The sequence below is a fragment of the Dama dama genome, chromosome 14 (genome assembly GCF_033118175.1).
Source record: "Dama dama isolate Ldn47 chromosome 14, ASM3311817v1, whole genome shotgun sequence".
NCBI lineage: Eukaryota > Metazoa > Chordata > Mammalia > Artiodactyla > Cervidae > Dama > Dama dama.
Window position 1 is genome coordinate 34,900,086 of NC_083694.1, and position 18,462 is coordinate 34,918,547.

At 32.9% G+C, this 18,462-nt stretch overlaps 1 protein-coding gene across 1 annotated transcript in view; it reads right to left on the minus strand.

Moving 5' to 3' along the window:
- Nucleotides 1-18,462, minus strand: part of KIFAP3 (kinesin associated protein 3) — a 138,986-nt gene that overhangs the window by 22,690 nt on the left and 97,834 nt on the right. Inside the window, exons 18-19 of the mRNA XM_061160297.1 lie at nucleotides 13,975-14,164; nucleotides 5,560-5,659 (exon numbers count right to left, since the gene is read on the minus strand). Of these exons, the coding sequence (XP_061016280.1) occupies nucleotides 5,560-5,659; nucleotides 13,975-14,164 (290 nt within the window). The remainder of the gene's footprint in view (nucleotides 1-5,559; nucleotides 5,660-13,974; nucleotides 14,165-18,462) is intronic.

The window sequence follows — 18,462 nt, forward strand, 5'->3', positions numbered from 1 at the left end:
ATTTGGATAACTGAATATAATTATATAAAAATTTGCACAGATTTGGATATGTTTAGATCAAATCATACACCCTGAAAAGGAGTAACTTTTAAAAGTAAACAGGATATTGTCTTATTACCCAAGATCATGGTTTAGATTCTGCTATATATGTTTTAATCATGATTTAACAAAATTCCACTTAAGCTGAAAAACAATTCTTGCAAATATCCCAACTTCGATAGAGCTAAGATCAAGTATTAGAAAACTTCACAAAAATAACATTTATTCCACAAGTAGGGAAGTGGATCTCACTACACTCAATGAATCTATTTTCTTTGACACACAATTGTTTATTCAGTCTTTACCTCTGATTATATCCTGAGGATAAATTCTTAGAAAAGAAATTACAGAGTTAGTGAATTTTAGGCTTCTGTTCTCTGTTACCAAATATAGTTCACTGAGGTTTTGTCCATTTAAATGCCTACAAAAGGTGTATCACGAACCTCTTTGCTCCCATGTGTGGATATTAGCATTAAAAATTATTTTGCAACTGATAGGTGAAAATGGAAACTGGCTGCTTTATTTGTATTCACCATGACTGGAAAAACTACTAAAGTTAGAAGTTTTTTTAAAGACTTCATGAAGCATGTTCTCCTCTGAGAAAAAGTTATAGGGAAAGAAATTAGGAACAAAAAAGTTACATACTTAATAAAGCAGTGATTTTAATGATTATCTTTAAAATATTTAATAAGTATTTCATAATAATTCATTTAGTTCTTAAAATACTGCAGAGCAAATGGCTGGTCTCAATATCTATCAAAGGAAATGTTTCTATGAGGTTCTTTTCACTTTCTTTTGATCCTTCAATATAATTTCTATATTACTGCCACAGTAATGAAGGTCACTAAAACTTATACTAGGAGAACAAATGGAAGAGTTTGGTTTATCAATTAAAACTTTATAGAGGACTTATCAAATAAGGGATTTTATAAGCATATTTAACTTTATCTCAATATATGATAATTTCTCAATTGCCAAATTAAAGGCTGTATTATAGAAAATAATTTGATTTATCTTTTGAATAACCGCTTTAACATAATATCCTAATATGTAATTCAAGGAATAATACAAAGGGCAGAAAATAATACTACTACACAATGCCTTTTAGACAGGGAATAATGAATTTTAAGGTTGCTTTTCTCAAGTGAAATAACTGAGTTAAATAGTTGAGTATAATGAAAGTGACCTTATAGCTAAAGAATAAGTCAAAATTTTACATGTAGAGTTTCATATGAAGGAAAAATTATACATTTACAAATCTTGATAAAAGATAACTACTTATGTATTAACAAAATAATGTGTTAGTCCTATCTAGTACTTTTTAAAATTGTACAACTGACTAACATTTAAAATTGTGCAAATGACTAACATTTCAACAATGATTTAATGTTTTAAAGAAAATAAATTAGAGAAAACAATAAAATATATATGTGAAACATATATATATATATATATAATGAACAGAAAAGTTAATGGCCAAGTATTTTAAGAAAGAAGAAAAAAGAGGCAGGCACACACAGAGAAAATGAAAGTGTGAGAATCAGATGGCTCAGATAATTCACACATCTAGTTCATCTCTGACTTTAGTGAAACCATCAGTAAGTGACATCATTGTGCCAACCACAAAGAACTCCAGGCCCTCTGAAAAATATTTTTCAAAGCCCCAAGGAAATCCAAGCAGTCCCTGAAATTTTTTTCCAGTTTACGAAAATTGGATTCCATAAAAGAAAAATGGACCATTTTTACTGCAACAAAAACTGATTTGTAAAAGCTGGAAACAGTTTAAAAATTCTCAACATGAGGTTCTTGTTAGTCTTGAAAAGTAAGAGTTATAAAAAAAAAAACGATTCAAAAATATGGTACAGATACATTGTATATAAGGGAGAAAAAAAGCTAGTCTTACTCCTATTATTTTTAATTAGCTTCAATAGCAAGTTCCAATTTACTTTCTAATACCAGTTCAGGTTTTGGGAGTGCAAGATTTACATCTGACCCTCTGGGAATGGCAACTCAATAGCTAATGCCTTGGAGCCCTAATATATTTTGCATTACCCCCTAAATGTTGGGAAATTCTGGTAGCAAGAGGTTCAAACTGATAGTGACACATGTCTAAAATCCAGGATTCACTAGCTGCCAGTATGTATTTTATCAAACACCCAGTGCCTCCTGAAGAATAGGATGTACGCACTTAACAATTTTCACTGTTTCCAATTAAACGGCCTTGCCATGTTACACAAATGTAGACATTCATATTAAGAAGGGCACCCTGACTTGGATTTTAAGAAACATACAATTTGAACTGTTTAAATCATTCTCTAAATTTGACTCAGTTTCCCCATTTTAACAGATTTGTCACATTATGAAATGTGGTCATTTTAGAAAGAAATTAAAGAATTTTTTTCTGAACAATTAAAAAAAACCTCTTACACAAATTAGAAATTTATTCTTTACCTTGCAGAAATTTGGGATCATATACTTCATCTGAACCCACTGAAACTGTCATGTTAAAAACCCACAAAGACTGAAAAGTCCTGAGTACTGGCTGAATAGCATGCCACTTGGCACTGTCATACTCTTTCATGTTCTCAAATCATTAAAAACATTTGTAATTATAAACACTCACATTTTATATATTATTTTAAAAATTATTACTATTCCAATTAACTTGACATTGCTTGTTAATCAAAGACATATGATGAACAGGGAATGAATTTTTAAGTCATGTAAACAATTTTCCTCATTTAAAGGAAAAAAAACCTCTCAAAATAGATAACATCTCTTGTTCTTAAAATCAGCTTTTTCAATATTTAAAATTTAATCAAGACATTTTTCTTTCATAATTAACCCAAATTCTTTATGTTGTTCATTAAGTCTGTTTATTCTCATTTTAACAGTAGAGATGAAGAATAAGAGTTCAACATCTTCGTTTACATTTTTTTTTAAAATCCCACTTTGCTTAAAATCAGTTAAAATGAAATATTTCAAAAATATTATTTTAAGTCAATGATATTTGATCTAATAGGTTTTATATTTACCTATTGGATCTCAGAAACCTAAAGGTAGCCATTAGTTTAAAATTTCACATCTGGGACATTATGCATCAAAATTATCATGTCAAAATATGTGAATAATTGTGGAGCAATTTAAAATAAAATGTTTGTAGAATTAAAAAACTAAGACTAAATCCATAGTTACTACAAAGAACAACACAGGAATCCTATTAGAAGACAATCCTAACCAACCAAAAATAATTGCGTAACAGGAAGAGTAAATGATTCTACAGAGGATCAATAAAACAAGGTAGCAAAGAACAACTATTTGAGTTTTTGGCTATAATATTATAAGGCTTCTTTGTATCTTGTTGATAAAATTTAGAGTCCCCTTTGATCTGTTACCTACAAAAAAAACTAAGGAAATTCAATGAAAATTATTTCTTCTGGAAATATAAAGAGAAAATGATACAGTTACTATATTTAAAGCCTGAAAAATTAAAAAAGACAAGAGATGAAAGACTTAACTTTCTCGGGGGAAGTTCTTTTTAAAGGGCAAACAATCTCAATTCAAAATGATTATAATAAATAAGTATACCATTTTTTTGATTTGAAAAAATATATAGTCTACATGAAGTTTTATTAACTAATCCTTTAAGCCAAAGTTACCGTCACATGTCTTTTATGATGTGAAAGAAACTACTTACGTTTTTTTAATCTTAAAAAAGAACTAAAGGTGCAAAAGTAAGAGAATTTTCCAAAAGTCTTTTTGTAAATAGAAACTTGTTAACAGAACTGAGGAATGAAATTCTGAAATCTTTGTGGACACAGTACAAAACAGTCAGTGAGTGTAGCCATCTCTCAAAACATACAATCAGGTTCTTAAAAATCACTTAACTATACAAAACATTGTCTTTCTCAAATAAGTAATGCATGGTTAGTTTGCTTTTTTTAAGCTGGAAGTATATGCAGGGGACACAAAAGCAAAGTTTTGTTCATAGTGAAACATAAATGGCAGAAAAATTAATCTTACATGCTATCAGCAAAAATCTTCAAATAAACTTTAGGATTATATAGCAAAATAATTTCATCCTTTTCTAATTATGTTTCAGAAAACATTTGTACAGTGAATTGTCACAAAATGGAATATATTAGTTATAATAATTAAATAGAATCTCTAATTACAACTAATACAGACAGAGACATCAGAAGTAGTCAAAAGCCATATGCTTTCTGGTATTTAATCATGTTTAATTTTTTTTCCCTAAGGCAAGTAGTTTCTCACCATGACAATCCAGTGCACCAATGAAACAATTTCTAAAGTATTATTTATTTATTTAAAGTTCACTAAAGGCTACTGAACTACATATAAGGATACTACATTTCATAAAATACTCCTGTATTTTCCACTATGCTTTTAAATTTTGTCATGACCATCAGTGAATTGTGAAACCAATATAGTGGGTTGCAATCTGCATTTCAAAAATAGAATAGACTAGAGCAGAACATATCACTGTGAATTACATGCAGTAAGAGTAACTGCTATTTTAAGAATTTTACTACTGAATTAAAATGGCTAATATAAAGTGATGATTCAAGAGTTATTACACATTGGTCACAACTGTATTAAAAAATTTTTTTTTAATTTAATTTTTAAATTTTTTTTAACACCAAAAACATTTTGCATTGGGGTATCGCCAGTTAACAATGTTGTGATAGTTTCAGGTGAACATACAACTATGTTCTTAAACACACAACTGTATTCTTATTCTCCAAACAGAAATACTTATGTTAATAAAATATATAATTTTAGAAGAGAAAATTAAATCAATAATTTAAAGAAAAAAATAGTCTTAAGCATAAAAAGACTACACCTATTCTTTGGACCATTTTAATGTGAAATTGCAATGTCATCCTAAATTAAAGTATCATATCTTAGTAATGATACGAAGGGAAAACTATTATTTACACTTTCTGGCAAGATTTTAAAAATCTATGAGACCAGTAATGAAGCAGAATATATGTTGGGGGAAACTTTATTATAATTGTACAACAGTGCTGGCATGTCAGGTTTTTTCCTTAAATATTTTATTTGAATGCCATGCAAGGAGGAAAAGTCCTTAATTTAATCAAAGCATCAACTTTTAAAAAACAGTGGTGTCTGAATAATTGTTAAAATGCATGTATTGTGTTCTTATTTTATATTTTATTGGATTTGGAAAACATGAAATAACCTGCATCATTAATTTGTCAAAAGTACTGCCCATTTCAACAGACATCCTATATGTTCCAAACTAAGGAAAAAATATATATATATATTTTTTCTTAGAACTATAATATCTTCATTTTTTACATAGAAAAATGTGACTTTGTAAGTTAATTTATAATCAAATAAGCATGTTCTTGAAAATATTCAGGATTTTTTTTACTCTTTAATGGAAAAATAAAAATGGGAAGTGATGAGAGAATTTTAGCTTTTTAAAATCAAGGGAAACACCATATACTAGATCTTTCTTGGAAGACTGTTTACCTGCCAGCAAATGAATGCTGCCCCACTACATCTCCATTTTGAAGGTGATAATCACTGAAGAAATCTGGACTCATGGCTCCTTCAGAGGCAACTAGTCCATCTAGAAAGAAAACAGTAACTAATGAAACATCTTTGTAGGGAATAAAAAGGAAACTATTATATTAAGTAACACAATAGAAAATAACCTGTACATTTAATCCAGAAGAAAAAATGTTAGTATGATGTTCAGTTCTGAGAGCATGAATGAAGAGCATACATACTTAAGTGCTCTGCACATTTATTAAGCATCCACTATGTCGCAGTGGCTTCCCTGGTGACTCAGTCGGTGAAGAGTCTGCCTGCAATGCAGGACACTCAGGTTCCATCTTGGATAGGGAAGATCCCCTGGAGAAAGAAATAGCAACCCCCCCCAGTATTCTTTCCTAGAAAATTCCATGGACAGAGGAGTGTGGCAAGCTACAGTCCATGGGGTTGCAAAGAGTCAGACACGACTGAGCCACTAAACCTATGTTGCAGTACTATTTTATTACACAGATGAATAAGACATGATCTCTGCCTTCAAGGAGCTTATAGTTTTGTGGAAAAGACAACAAAAGATGGGGGTGAGAAAGGATAGAGAGGAACAATAAGCCTTTCAGGCTAAGAAAGAGAATGAGTAAGGAAATAGAACAGACATTAAATAGCATGGTTTTGGTAAAGTGCAACACTCTAATATATTCCACCTTTTATATCTGGGCAGCTTCATTTGTGTAGCATGATTAGGGAATTATATATTTCAAATAAGTGAATTTTTATATAAGCAATGCTTCACACAGACACACACACTTTGGTTAGAAACCCTTGTAAATACATTTTACATTCACTGTGTATACTGAAGATAATTTAAAAACTTCTTGATAACTCAATCTTCATTATAAACATCAGTCATTATATAGTAATGCCCTAGGTTATTAGGTATATTGGACTACCTATACTAAGTGGTTACACTACCATGCTTTTTGAGTACTTATTTCTTTGCTTATAAAGTGCTCCTTTTCCTAAACCTAAGAATTTATTATTACTTCTTGCTGATTTTAGAGTGATACTGCTTTCCCATTTGCTCCAATCAAAGAATTCAGATAACCTATTTTTGATAGAATTATTAATAAGTTAAGAAGAAGAAGAATCTGAGGAAAAGAGATCTCAGGGCTTCAGGGCTGTCCTATATGGCTCTTGTAATTACTAGTTGAAAAGCTCTGAGGCTTTCTAAAGTTTCAAGTATTCCAAGTTGGCAAGTGACCTCTAGGTAAATGTTGGCTAGGTTGTATCCACAACATTGTTTATAAATTTGGCACACAGTAAGCAAGCTATTTAGTAATGAGATGATCATTTTACACTTACCACATGCAACACTTACCATTTGCTAGGTCCTGTGGAAAAAATTACAATACACAATTTCTGTTTTCAGGAGTTTTATGTTAAGTGAAATATAAAATAGACACTTAAGATGCAAATAAATAATATATTTTATTAATAAATGATTATGTAACAGGAAGGGATTTATGTGCCAAATGAGTGCTGGAGGTGAAAAAGCTATAGATGGATTACTGTGTTCTGCAGAGGTTAGAAAGTCCTAGTTGGGAAGAGAGGGAGGAAGAGCTGTAACTGATTTGAGTATTAATAGACAGTTGGGAATTAATGATAAAATCTGTTTAAGAGTAAGGGTATTAAAAATCAATTATATGGTAAAATTAATAGAGCTTGCAAATGAATAAGTAAAACTAATCTGTATTTCCATAACACTATCCATTTGCAATATGGATATATAGGCTTCCCTCGGGGCTCAGCTGGTAAACAATCCACCTGCAATGCAGGAGACGTGGGTTCGATCCCTGGGTTGAGAGATCCCCTGGAGACGGGAAAGGCTACCCACTTCAGTATTCTGGCCTGGAGAATTCCACGGACTGTGATCCATGGGGTCACAAAGAGTCAGACATGACTGAGTGACTTTCACTATTTGCTGTATACCGTATACTGAAGACTTGTATTGGTATTTAGCTGTTGAATTGTTAATCATACCTTTGGTATTTACCTTTTTACTTTAGGAAAGTTAAAATACTCATGAGGAAGTGTAAATGTGTGTAATATTTAGTCTAGTTTCTGTGCCCTCTAAAAGCTGAAAATCCCATAAACAAAAGACCAGCTAAACACAAAAAAGTTACAAAAAAATTACGGGAATGCCAAGACATCACAGATTGAGAGTTAAGCAGCTAAAAGAATTATTTTCTATCAATCCAAGACTCTGTTAAGGTTAGGCTAAAGTTAACAAGGTTAATTCTGCAAAAATCAACAAGTTTCTCTGTTCAATTAAAATCAAATAATCGCAGATCAGGTTTTATGAAATCTGCCAATATTAGAGGAACAAAGCAAAGTAAAATGTCAAAATAAAATGTATACCACACATTGAAAATGAATACAAAGATATCCAGCATGCCAAAGAATAAAAGATTCTAACACTCAGAAATATCACACTCAGATAAAAATACAAACAAATAAAAATACCTGAATTATACTTTAAAAGTTTATATTACGTGAAACATGATCTAGTGAGGTGAACCAGATGAGGAAGAAATTAAATGAAAAACTACTGTTAAATTCTCAACATCTTCATTTTGATTCAGAGTTCTCATTGTCTTCAAAGGGAAAAATGAGTAAAAAGGATAAATGGAATACAGGAAGCTACAAACAGGGATTTCATCAAACAGAGATGATACTAAAAAAAAAAAAAACTGAGTTTAAAGATTCAGCCAGAAATTTCATGAACCCAGAATATAGCTAGTTTAAGAAATTTCATAAGCCTAGAATACAATAAGTTTAGTAATAAATAAGCCTGATGCTATGTGAATAAAAAATGGTAAATTTATACTTCTGAACTTAATTTCTAATAATTCTAAGACACTGCAATTCATTCAATAAACTACACCTTGTACACTGCCCTTTAATGACTTGACAAAATTTAGGTAACTCTAATTATGAGTAATCATTCTTCATTAGAATGAAGTACAGAAGTTAAATTATATCTTAAATCTTTAATACAAGCACTTTAGCTTCTTTGGAACTATCTGTTTCTCAGTATTCTGTATCCAAAATTAATAATTCTTTTATAGAAGTATTGGAAAGGAATTATGCATTGTTGATTGAAATCATGTATTCAAATAAATTCAGCAGTGTCCTTCTCAGGCTTCTACTTTACCTCACTGGTTCAAAGATAGCAACAAAGAATCAAATACTTTCATGTAATGTTTAAATAGCCAGAGAACAAAGAGAAGACAGATGATATATACCAAACATTTTCTAAACTGTAGAGCATTATATACATTAAGGTTATTAAATTACATGAAACCTTTTAGAGCAGTTATGTAACACACCTTTTTTGAGGTGCTCTAAGTAATGACGATCTACTTCTGCTTCATTGACTACGCTAAAGCCTTTGACTGTGGATCACAACAAACTGTGGAAAATTCTCAAAGAGATGGGAATACTAGCCTGCCTTTCCTGCTTCCTGAGAAACCTGAATGCAGGTCAAGAAGCAAGAGTTAGAACCAGACCTGGAACAATGGACTGCTTCCAACTTGGGAAAGGAATATGTCAAGGCTGTATATTGCCACCCTGCTTATTTAACTTATATGCAGAGCCCATCATGAAAAATGCCAGGCTGCATGAAGCACAAGCTAGAATCAAGTTTGCTGGGAGAAATATCAATAACCTCAGATATGCAGATGACTTCACCCTTATGGCAGAAGGCGAAGAGAAACTAAAGAGCCTCTTGATGAAAGTGAAAGCGGAGAGTGAAAAAGCTGGTTTAAAACTCAACATTTAAAAAAAACGAAGATCATGGCATCTGGTCCTATCACTTAACGGCAAATAGAAGGGGAAACAATGGAAACAGTGACAGATGTTATTTTCTTGGGCTCCAAAATCACTGCAGATGGTGACTGAAGCCATGAAATTAAAAGATGCTTGCTCCGTGGAAGAAAAGCTATGACAAGCCTACACAGTGTATTAAAAAGCAGAGACATTACTTTGCCAACAAAGGTCCATCTAGTCAAAGCTATGGTTTTTCCAGTAGTCATGTATGGATGTGAGAGATGGACCATAAGGAAGGCTGAGCACCGAAGAATTGATGCTTTTGAACTGTGGCATTGGAGCAGACTCTTGAGAATCCCTTGGACTGTAAAAAGATGAACCAGTCAATCCTGAGGTCGCAAAGAGTTGGACAAGACTGAGTGACTGGACAATAACAACAAAATACTGATGATAAATATGGTTATGAGTAAAATGGGGATATGTACTAGAATAAGAATGAAATCAAAGCAAATTTATTGCCAGTATAGGTAATTTATCAACTTTGTAATTTCTGAAACTCAATTTAAAAAGTGGCTTATACATATTGTGCATAAAAATAAAAAACTTACAAAAACTCAGTATCATTTTATATACTGTTACTGAAACACATTTATTTCTAAAAGTCAAATGAAAACATAATATTAAGCTCTTTGGTGAACTAGCTAAAAGTGAAATGACTGTGGGAGAACATGGATATCAATAGTGGAGAAAGTGACAAAAAGAAATGACTAAAATAGATAAATCATAACTTATTTGGCCACACTTGATAAGATACATCACATAAACATATAGGTAAATGAAAATTACAGTTTTACAATGATTTTGAGACAGAAACTAACCATTTTAAGGTTCAAATTCTATAATATAGTTATATATTAAAAGCTAAGAAGATTCACTACAACTAATAAGGAAGAACAGCAAAAAAGTAAAAAGTCATTTAGAAATGTGCTACAGTCCATGGAGTCACAAAGAGTTGGACATGACTTAGAGACTGAATAACAATGAAAATAGCAATACAGCTTTACAGATTATAATATACTTCCTCTGTGGGTAAAAGTATTAAAGCAAACAGCAGCAATTTCATAACAGAAAGGGAATTAGTAGCTACAATCACACTTATTTTAGATTAAGAAAAAAATTATGTAACTATAAGGAGATGTTAAATATATTCCTATTTCATATAACAAAATGAAGATCCGTTTTTTAAAAAAAAATAGCAAGAAAGAAACAGATAGGTTTTGACATATTTAATTGCTGGAAAATACAGAAGGCAATACTAATGACCAGGAAGTTGTTGTTCAGTTGCTCAGTCGTGTCCGACTCTTTGAGACCCCATTGACTGCAGCACGCCAGGCTTCCCTGTCCTTTATCATCTCCCAGAGCTTGCTCAAACTCATGTCCATAGAGTTGGTGATGCCATCCAGTCATCTCATCCTCTGTCATCCCCTTCTCCTCCTGCCTGTAATCTTTCCCAGCGTCAGGGTCTTTTCTAGTGAGTTAGCTCTTCACATCAGTATTGGAGCTTCAGCTTCAGCATCAGTCCTTCTAATGAATATTCCAGACTGATTTCCTTTAGGATTGACTGGTTGGATCTCCTTGCAGTCCAAGGGACTCTCAAGAGTCTTCTCCAACACCACAGTTCAAAAGCATCAATTCTTCGGTGCTCAGCCTTCTTTATGGTCCAACTCTCACATCCATACATGACTACTGGGAAAACCATAACTTTGACTAGATGGACCTTTCTTGCAAAGTAATATCTGCTTTTTAATATGCTGTCTAGGTTTGTAATAGCTTTTTTCCCCAAGGAGCAAGAGTCTTAATTTTATGGCTTACAGTCACCATCTGCAGTGATTCTGGAGCCCAGGAAAATTAAGTCACTGTTTCCATTGTTTCCCATCTATTTGCCATGAAGTGATGGGACCAGATGCCATGATCTTTGTTTTTTGAATGTTGAGTATTAAGCCAGCTTTTTCACTCTCCTCTTTCACCTTCATCAAGAGGCTCTTTAGTTCCTCCTCACTTTCTGCCATAAAGGTAGTGTCATCTGCATTTGAGGTTATTGACCAGGAAATAGCAAATGCTATTTCATTTTTTAATAAAAGATAAGCCCAGGGTATCACTGTCCATTTATTTAGCTTAACTTCTGTGGTTGAAAAACTACTAAAGTTGCCTTTATCAGAAGCAGCCTAAAGTTTCATGGACACTCAGAGACTTAAATAAGATGGCTCAAGCATCTAAATAAATCTGTAGTATTACAAATTTCTGATGTTTCTGAAGATACAACTGTACATAATAAAAGATAAGAGACTACCACTATCTGGATTTCCATGACACATATCAAGAATACCACAGAGATTCTTTTAGTTGATGAACTATCTATGAAAAATAAAGTAGATAAAATAATGAACTAAAAAAGTACAGATGGCTTGATATGAGAACTATATCAATGTAATCCCTGCTGTCAAGTGTCTACCATATTCAGGCTACAGGTGTTAAAAACCAACCACCATGAGGCTATCTAATGATAACATTTCACTCCTCAAATGCTTAAATTTATCTTTCCATTAGCTGTATCTGTTTCTAAATTTAGATATATAAAAAGATGTACAATTTAGATTTCTCACAAAGCTTAAATTGTACATTTTAATTGTATCTCACAGAAAAATGTTATGATTTTCATTTTAAGAAATTTAAATGAACTGATTTTGGAAAAGAGGAATAATTTTTAAGAACTCTGTTCAGAAGCTAACTGTATTGAAACAACAAAGTTAAATACTGAAGTGGTTAAAAGCTTTATTCGTTTTTGGAAACTGCTCATTGATTCACACTGAAAAGTAGCTATCAATTTTCAAAGCAAGAAATCTGATTCTAAGAAATTCTGATTTCTATTATCAAAAAATTCATATCACATATATTTTACATTATTTTACTTCATGACGATCTCACTAGGTAAGGAACAGCTGCTTGCCATTACTGAACTAAGAAATTCTGGTTAGTTGAAATTAATGATCTACTCCATCTGGGCTGAAACACAAAGCAGATTTCATAACTACTGTTAAGTTCACTTAGGAAGAAATCTATTTTATTTTCAAAGTAAAGTACCAACTTTCCAGGATTGAAGTACCTTAAATCAAATATAAAAATAATTCAGCCTTATGTGCAATATGCAGTGCATACAATTATGAAAACATACGAATGACTACACAGTAGGAATAAAAATGAGCCATTAATTCAGATACAATTACTTTCAATGCCTTTTATTTCTAACCTACTACAGATCTTAGAAATCCTTTCCTTATCTCTTCAACTAAATGAGTTCAATGAAGTAATTAATATTGGCAATAGTCCCTGGTAGCTCAGATGGTAAAGCGTCTGCCTACAATGCAGGAGACCCGGGTTTAATCCCTGGGTTGGGAAGATCTCCTGGAGAAGGAAATGGCAACCCACTCCAGTATTCTTGCCTGGAAAATCCCATGGACAGAGGAACCTGGTAGGCTACAGCCCATGGGTTGCAAAGAGTTGGACACGACTGAGCGACTTCACTTCACAACACATTAGAAGGCAGAATATGCAACAACTTAGGCTCCAAGTACAGAATCCCTGGACAAAGGAAGGATGGCAGAATCAACAAGGGTATAATAAATGTAAGATTCATGTAAAAATTAAATTTCACCTTGAAAATACTAGCAGAGTGTAGAATGAAAAAAACTATTGTTATAAACTGTCTAAATCTTCCCAATCAGAGAATCAAATAGGGGTTACTATTTCAAAACTAAAGCAAGTGAAAGTCACTCAGTCATATCTGACTCTTTGTGACCTCATGGACTATACAGTCCATGGAATTTTAAGCCAGAATACTGGAGTGGGTAGCCTTTCTGTTCTTTAGGGGATCTTCCCAACTCAGGGATCAAATCCAGGTCTCCCGCATTGCAGGCGGATTCTTTACCAGCTGAGCCATAAGGAAAGCCCAAGAACACTGGAGTGGGTAGCCTATCCCTTCTCCAGTGGATCTTCTCAACCCAGGAATTGGACCAGGGTCTCCTGCATTGCAGGCGGATTCTTTACCAACTGAGCTATGAGGGAAGCCCCAACTAAAGCAAAACCATGGCAAAATGAGACTGTTAAAATGAAATACACTGGAAAATAAAACATAAATTAGTAAACTATATATTTAAATAAATACAGAATAGAGAAAAACACCACATTTTCAAAGAGTAGTAAATCCTGAAGATGTCATTTTAAGTTATACATTCTAGAAAGTAATAAATTAAGAGCAATTTTCCTTGTTTTAATTTTCCTTGTTATAGCCTTTTTAATGGAGATCACATCAAAGACTACCTTGGAAAAAAATAATGATGAGTTAATAGGTTTGCTCGGTGTGTACTGATGTTATGTCTAAAATCATTAGCAGAAGACCATTTACATACTGAAAGAAGTGCTTATAAAGCTTGGGAATGAGCAAGGTGGCAGACAAAAAACCCCTATAGCATACATTAAAAGGATTTATTTTTGTCTTGGTTATCATCTTACCTGAGCTGTAGAAAAGGTCAGGTCTCTCGAGAATATCTCCCTCATGGATGTATGGCTCAATTCGATCATCACCATACAAGTACTGCTCACTTTCATCCATCTGACGACTTTCTACCATCTCCAGCCACTGAGAGTTATGCCAGCGAAACTTCTCACTCTGAATTTTCTTGGCCCATTCTTCATCATATTCCTATTATAAACAAATAGTCAATTATTTTTTATAAGTTTATGAAGGAATTTCTTTGATTCTCAGATAGCAGTACTTTTCTCTTACAAGAAGAACATTTGAGGGGGCTTTTGTTTGGGTTAGAGGAAACATTAAAATTACCTTTTAGGAATAATGTATACAATAATCAATAAAAATCAATTTATTACATATATTAAAGACATCTCTGTTTGGAAACCAATTGCTACTGCCAATGGCAAAAACTGGAAAAGCTCAAATTTCACAAATTCTTTATCTAAGCATTACTAGAATTTACGTAAGCAGCCAGACTTAAACCTCCAAATAGTTTTGTGACTATAATTATGTGGCACTAATGACAGGTGGTTAAGCATTAAAATCACATCTTTTGCTATATCTTTTTGTTCAGATGACATTTTTAGTAGCAAAAAAAAAAGCAACATTAAAGTATTTTTCCTAAAAACTGAAATGGTTTACTACAAAAAACAAATAGAATTTAATTCAATTCTGTTTCAACAACAAAATAATAATGTCTTATTTGGTCATAATTTTTTAAAAAAATTATCTCCTGTTTGGCAATGACCTCCTGAGGAGCAAGATTGTGGCTTATTCACTGTATCTATAACATCTGTTCACAGAGAACTTCATTGGTGGGTGTTTTTGAAGGCCAAGGAGACAAGTTATAAATATTAGAAAAGCTACACCTGAACCTATTTAGCTTCACCGGCTGTGGCTACTTCTGACAAGTATTTTCACTTAAAAATCACTGGCCAGTACCATGGATTACTTGGAAAAAAGACTTCTGGTATTTCTTGTCGTTCTAATCACAGGTTCCTTAGTATTAAATTCCTCTGTCATATCTTTAACACTTTTGTTTATACTTATTTTAAGTTGGAAAGGTGCCAGGCAATACTATTGTTCTCTAGTAGTTGAAATGATTACAGTAACTTTAAATGCTGAGCAATTTTCATCCAAAGCTAAGTAAGGCTCAAGTCAAAAACTGTCATCACAGAATAAGTTTCTGGGATGTAAGAATAAGTCTGAAATTTTATAATAAATGTAATTATTATTATAAAAATTTTTCTTGTTAAATTTAAAATTTCACATTATTGGTATATCTCTTAGCAGTGTCAGCTGTCATACTGTGTGTTCTATAGTGCACAACTCTGAAACTTGTACCCCCACAGATCAGCATTCTGAAATCCCTAGCCTCAGCTATCTTCTGGATCTATCCTCAATGAATATAGCTTAGTAATCATTTCAAAGTCATAGTTTCTTTATGTATCAGAGTCTAAATTTATAGATACTAACCATGTGGTATGGTATAACACAAGGAACATTGGATAAGAACCCAGGTCTTATCCTGGGTTCTCCTTCTAGGTTTGATACTAACAGAAGTATGCAACTTTCTGAAAGTATTTCAGTATCTTTTGGTCTCAGATTCTTCAGTTATAAATCAAATCTAATATTTACTGAAGTCCTAATGTTCTTTAAATAAAAATCTATGATTAATACCACTACTTCATAATACTGTCAAAATAACTATCCCTCTGCCAAACTGAAGAATAGCAGCAATATATGGAGTTCATCTTTTAAAAATTACAGAGCAATTCTAAATGAATATACAGTGTCAGAAATTTAAGAAACTCAACATGTATCAATTAAAACCAATTCCCTTTAACCCCTCTCCTCCAAATCTCTACTTTCCTCTTACACCACCACCTCATCAGAAAATAACTCTGGGAAATCAGATGCCATATAGCTCAAACACAGCCAAGAAATGTCATCCAAATTTATCAAGCTATTGTGGAAATACTCTAGAAATATAGTTCTTTTTCTTCATTTTTGAAATGCTTCTTTTCACAAGGAGTGCACCCTAACATCCTTGCTATGGAACTTTAGTTTGTCTTGTATTTAAAGGTAAACATGCTTTATCTTTTATTTTCTTCTCTTCTCAGGTCGTGACATTATTATCTTAAACACTAGTTTTCAAAAACTCTACAGTATCATTAAAGACTTATGGTTTAATTTTAGGTGGAATGTGCCATCCTTTTTGAAGTCCTATATCATTTTGTTTACCACTTAACCACTGAAACGTTATAAAGCCTTAACCAGCCTATTATCAGAGCCTGTTCACTATCAGGAAAACTCTTTGTCACTGGCTTCCGTCACACCTTGTATCTGATTAACACACTATACGGTAACATAGAACTACATAGATCTGCTTTGTGTTCTGATGTAACTGATGGAAAACAGATTTCTCTTTCTCCTTTAATGTGGCAGCCCCCTAATTGAAAATGTAATATGGTTTATTTAATACAATTCTTCATACTAAATTAAAGCAGGTCTAGCTCTAAATTAAAGCTCATTAAGGTTATGGTATTAGCTGCTAAAAGGATGCCTTTTATATGTTAGAAAATACGTCTTCCCAATGATATGTATACACAGATATACACGTAATTAAACACACATACATAAGAATTGTTGATTTTTATGCACATATGCATATATTCTCATTAGTACTGTCCCAAAAGTTGCCCTTTAGTCTTGACTATGGCATTTTCTAACCAGACCTCAAAGTAAAATTATCTCTTCAACTTCTGTTTAAAGCACTGAGGAGGCTTATCTGTGTAATATCACTTCAAATATTATGCCCACAAAGTGAAAGATATAACTAAAGGAAATTTATTTAAGTGAGAAACCATAACTCTTCTTTCATACTATACTTTTTTTAAATCCAACTGCTGACAATTAAAATACCAATAAAGTAACATGCATAATACTAGCAGGGACTACACACACACACACCACACACGTGTGTGTGGTGTGTGTGTGTGTTTATATATATGAGGAGGACATGTCAATCCACTCCAGTATTCTTGCCTAGAGAGACCATGGACAGAGGAGCATGGCGGGCTACAGTCCACAGGGTTGCACAAGAGTTGGACACGACTGAAGTGACTTAGTATGAACGCATGCGCGCGCGCGCACACACACACACACACACACACACACACGTATTATATATATACACGCACATACACACACATGTAAATTCTAACAAACTAAGAAAAACCATAAATTTCTGCAATATAAAAAAGAACTCCAAAAGAAGACTAAACACTAAACCCAACTGGGTTTATCTCACAAAGTCCAATTTGATTGTATGGAATTGAGAATACACAGCAAACTTACAAATCTGAGAAAAGAAAATTTGTGAAGACTGTAAAACAAACAAGAATGAACTCCACCTGCTCTGGAAAGAACATTTTAGAAGTTTCTGACAACTCACTCAAAAATCCCTGCTCTGTGCCCATCACCAACCTGCAAGCTAATTTAAAGTAACTACTTTCTATTCATTTTACCAATTCCTATCCACTCCATGCTTTTGAATTCCTCTCCTGAAATAACCTGAGTTTAAAAGCTAACCCTATGAAAATTTCTCTATAGCTTTCCTTTTCAAGATGTTGTATGACATTTTTAGAAGTGGTCTTCCTTGATGGAAGTTTATTAATAAACCCACCTTTCCTGCCTGACACAGACTTGCCCTGATAATTTTTGTGGAGACTCTAACAAACAATTGATGTCTTAGAAGTTAATGCAAGCATACATTAGTTTATCTCCTTTCAATATGCCAGTCTTATTAGATATAATTATTTCTATCCTAGAATGAAGAAGGCACCTTATTTCCCTAGTTTGAAATAATTCCAGATTATTACAATACACACAATTTGCCAATGATCAAAATTAAGAGTTATTAAGAGTAAAAGACTGCCATTCAAAATCTCAGTGACACAAACCTCTGTTAGTATCAAACCACACATAGCCTGTGGCTGGCTGGAAAGACAACAGACAACAGTCTTACCAGAGAACCTAGGCACATTCCCTTTTTCACAAACAACCGGTAGATACAATTTGCCATTAGTACACAGTTATCTATTGATAGGGCCATGTGGTAGTACTGCTCCTAAAAGGTCAGTTCATGTCTAGACAACAGTATCCTGGTGTCCAGACTGTAAATTTTTATATTCTTTATTGCCTTTAATCTTCAGGGTCAACTTTAGTATTTGGAACATAGTATGTGCTTACTAAACATGTATTAGATGGTTGACAATCCAGTAATGTCAGGGGAGGAAATCATTTATTAATTGGGGAGGAATTTGAGGTTCTCAAATACTTCATACAAAACTGAAGGAATACTGAGGTATAACAATCTAACTGGGTTTTCAGAAGCTCTCTATGAATAGAGGATTCTGTTCTTCCCTTGATAATTCCCAAGGCTTGGAAGAGAAAAGACAATCGTC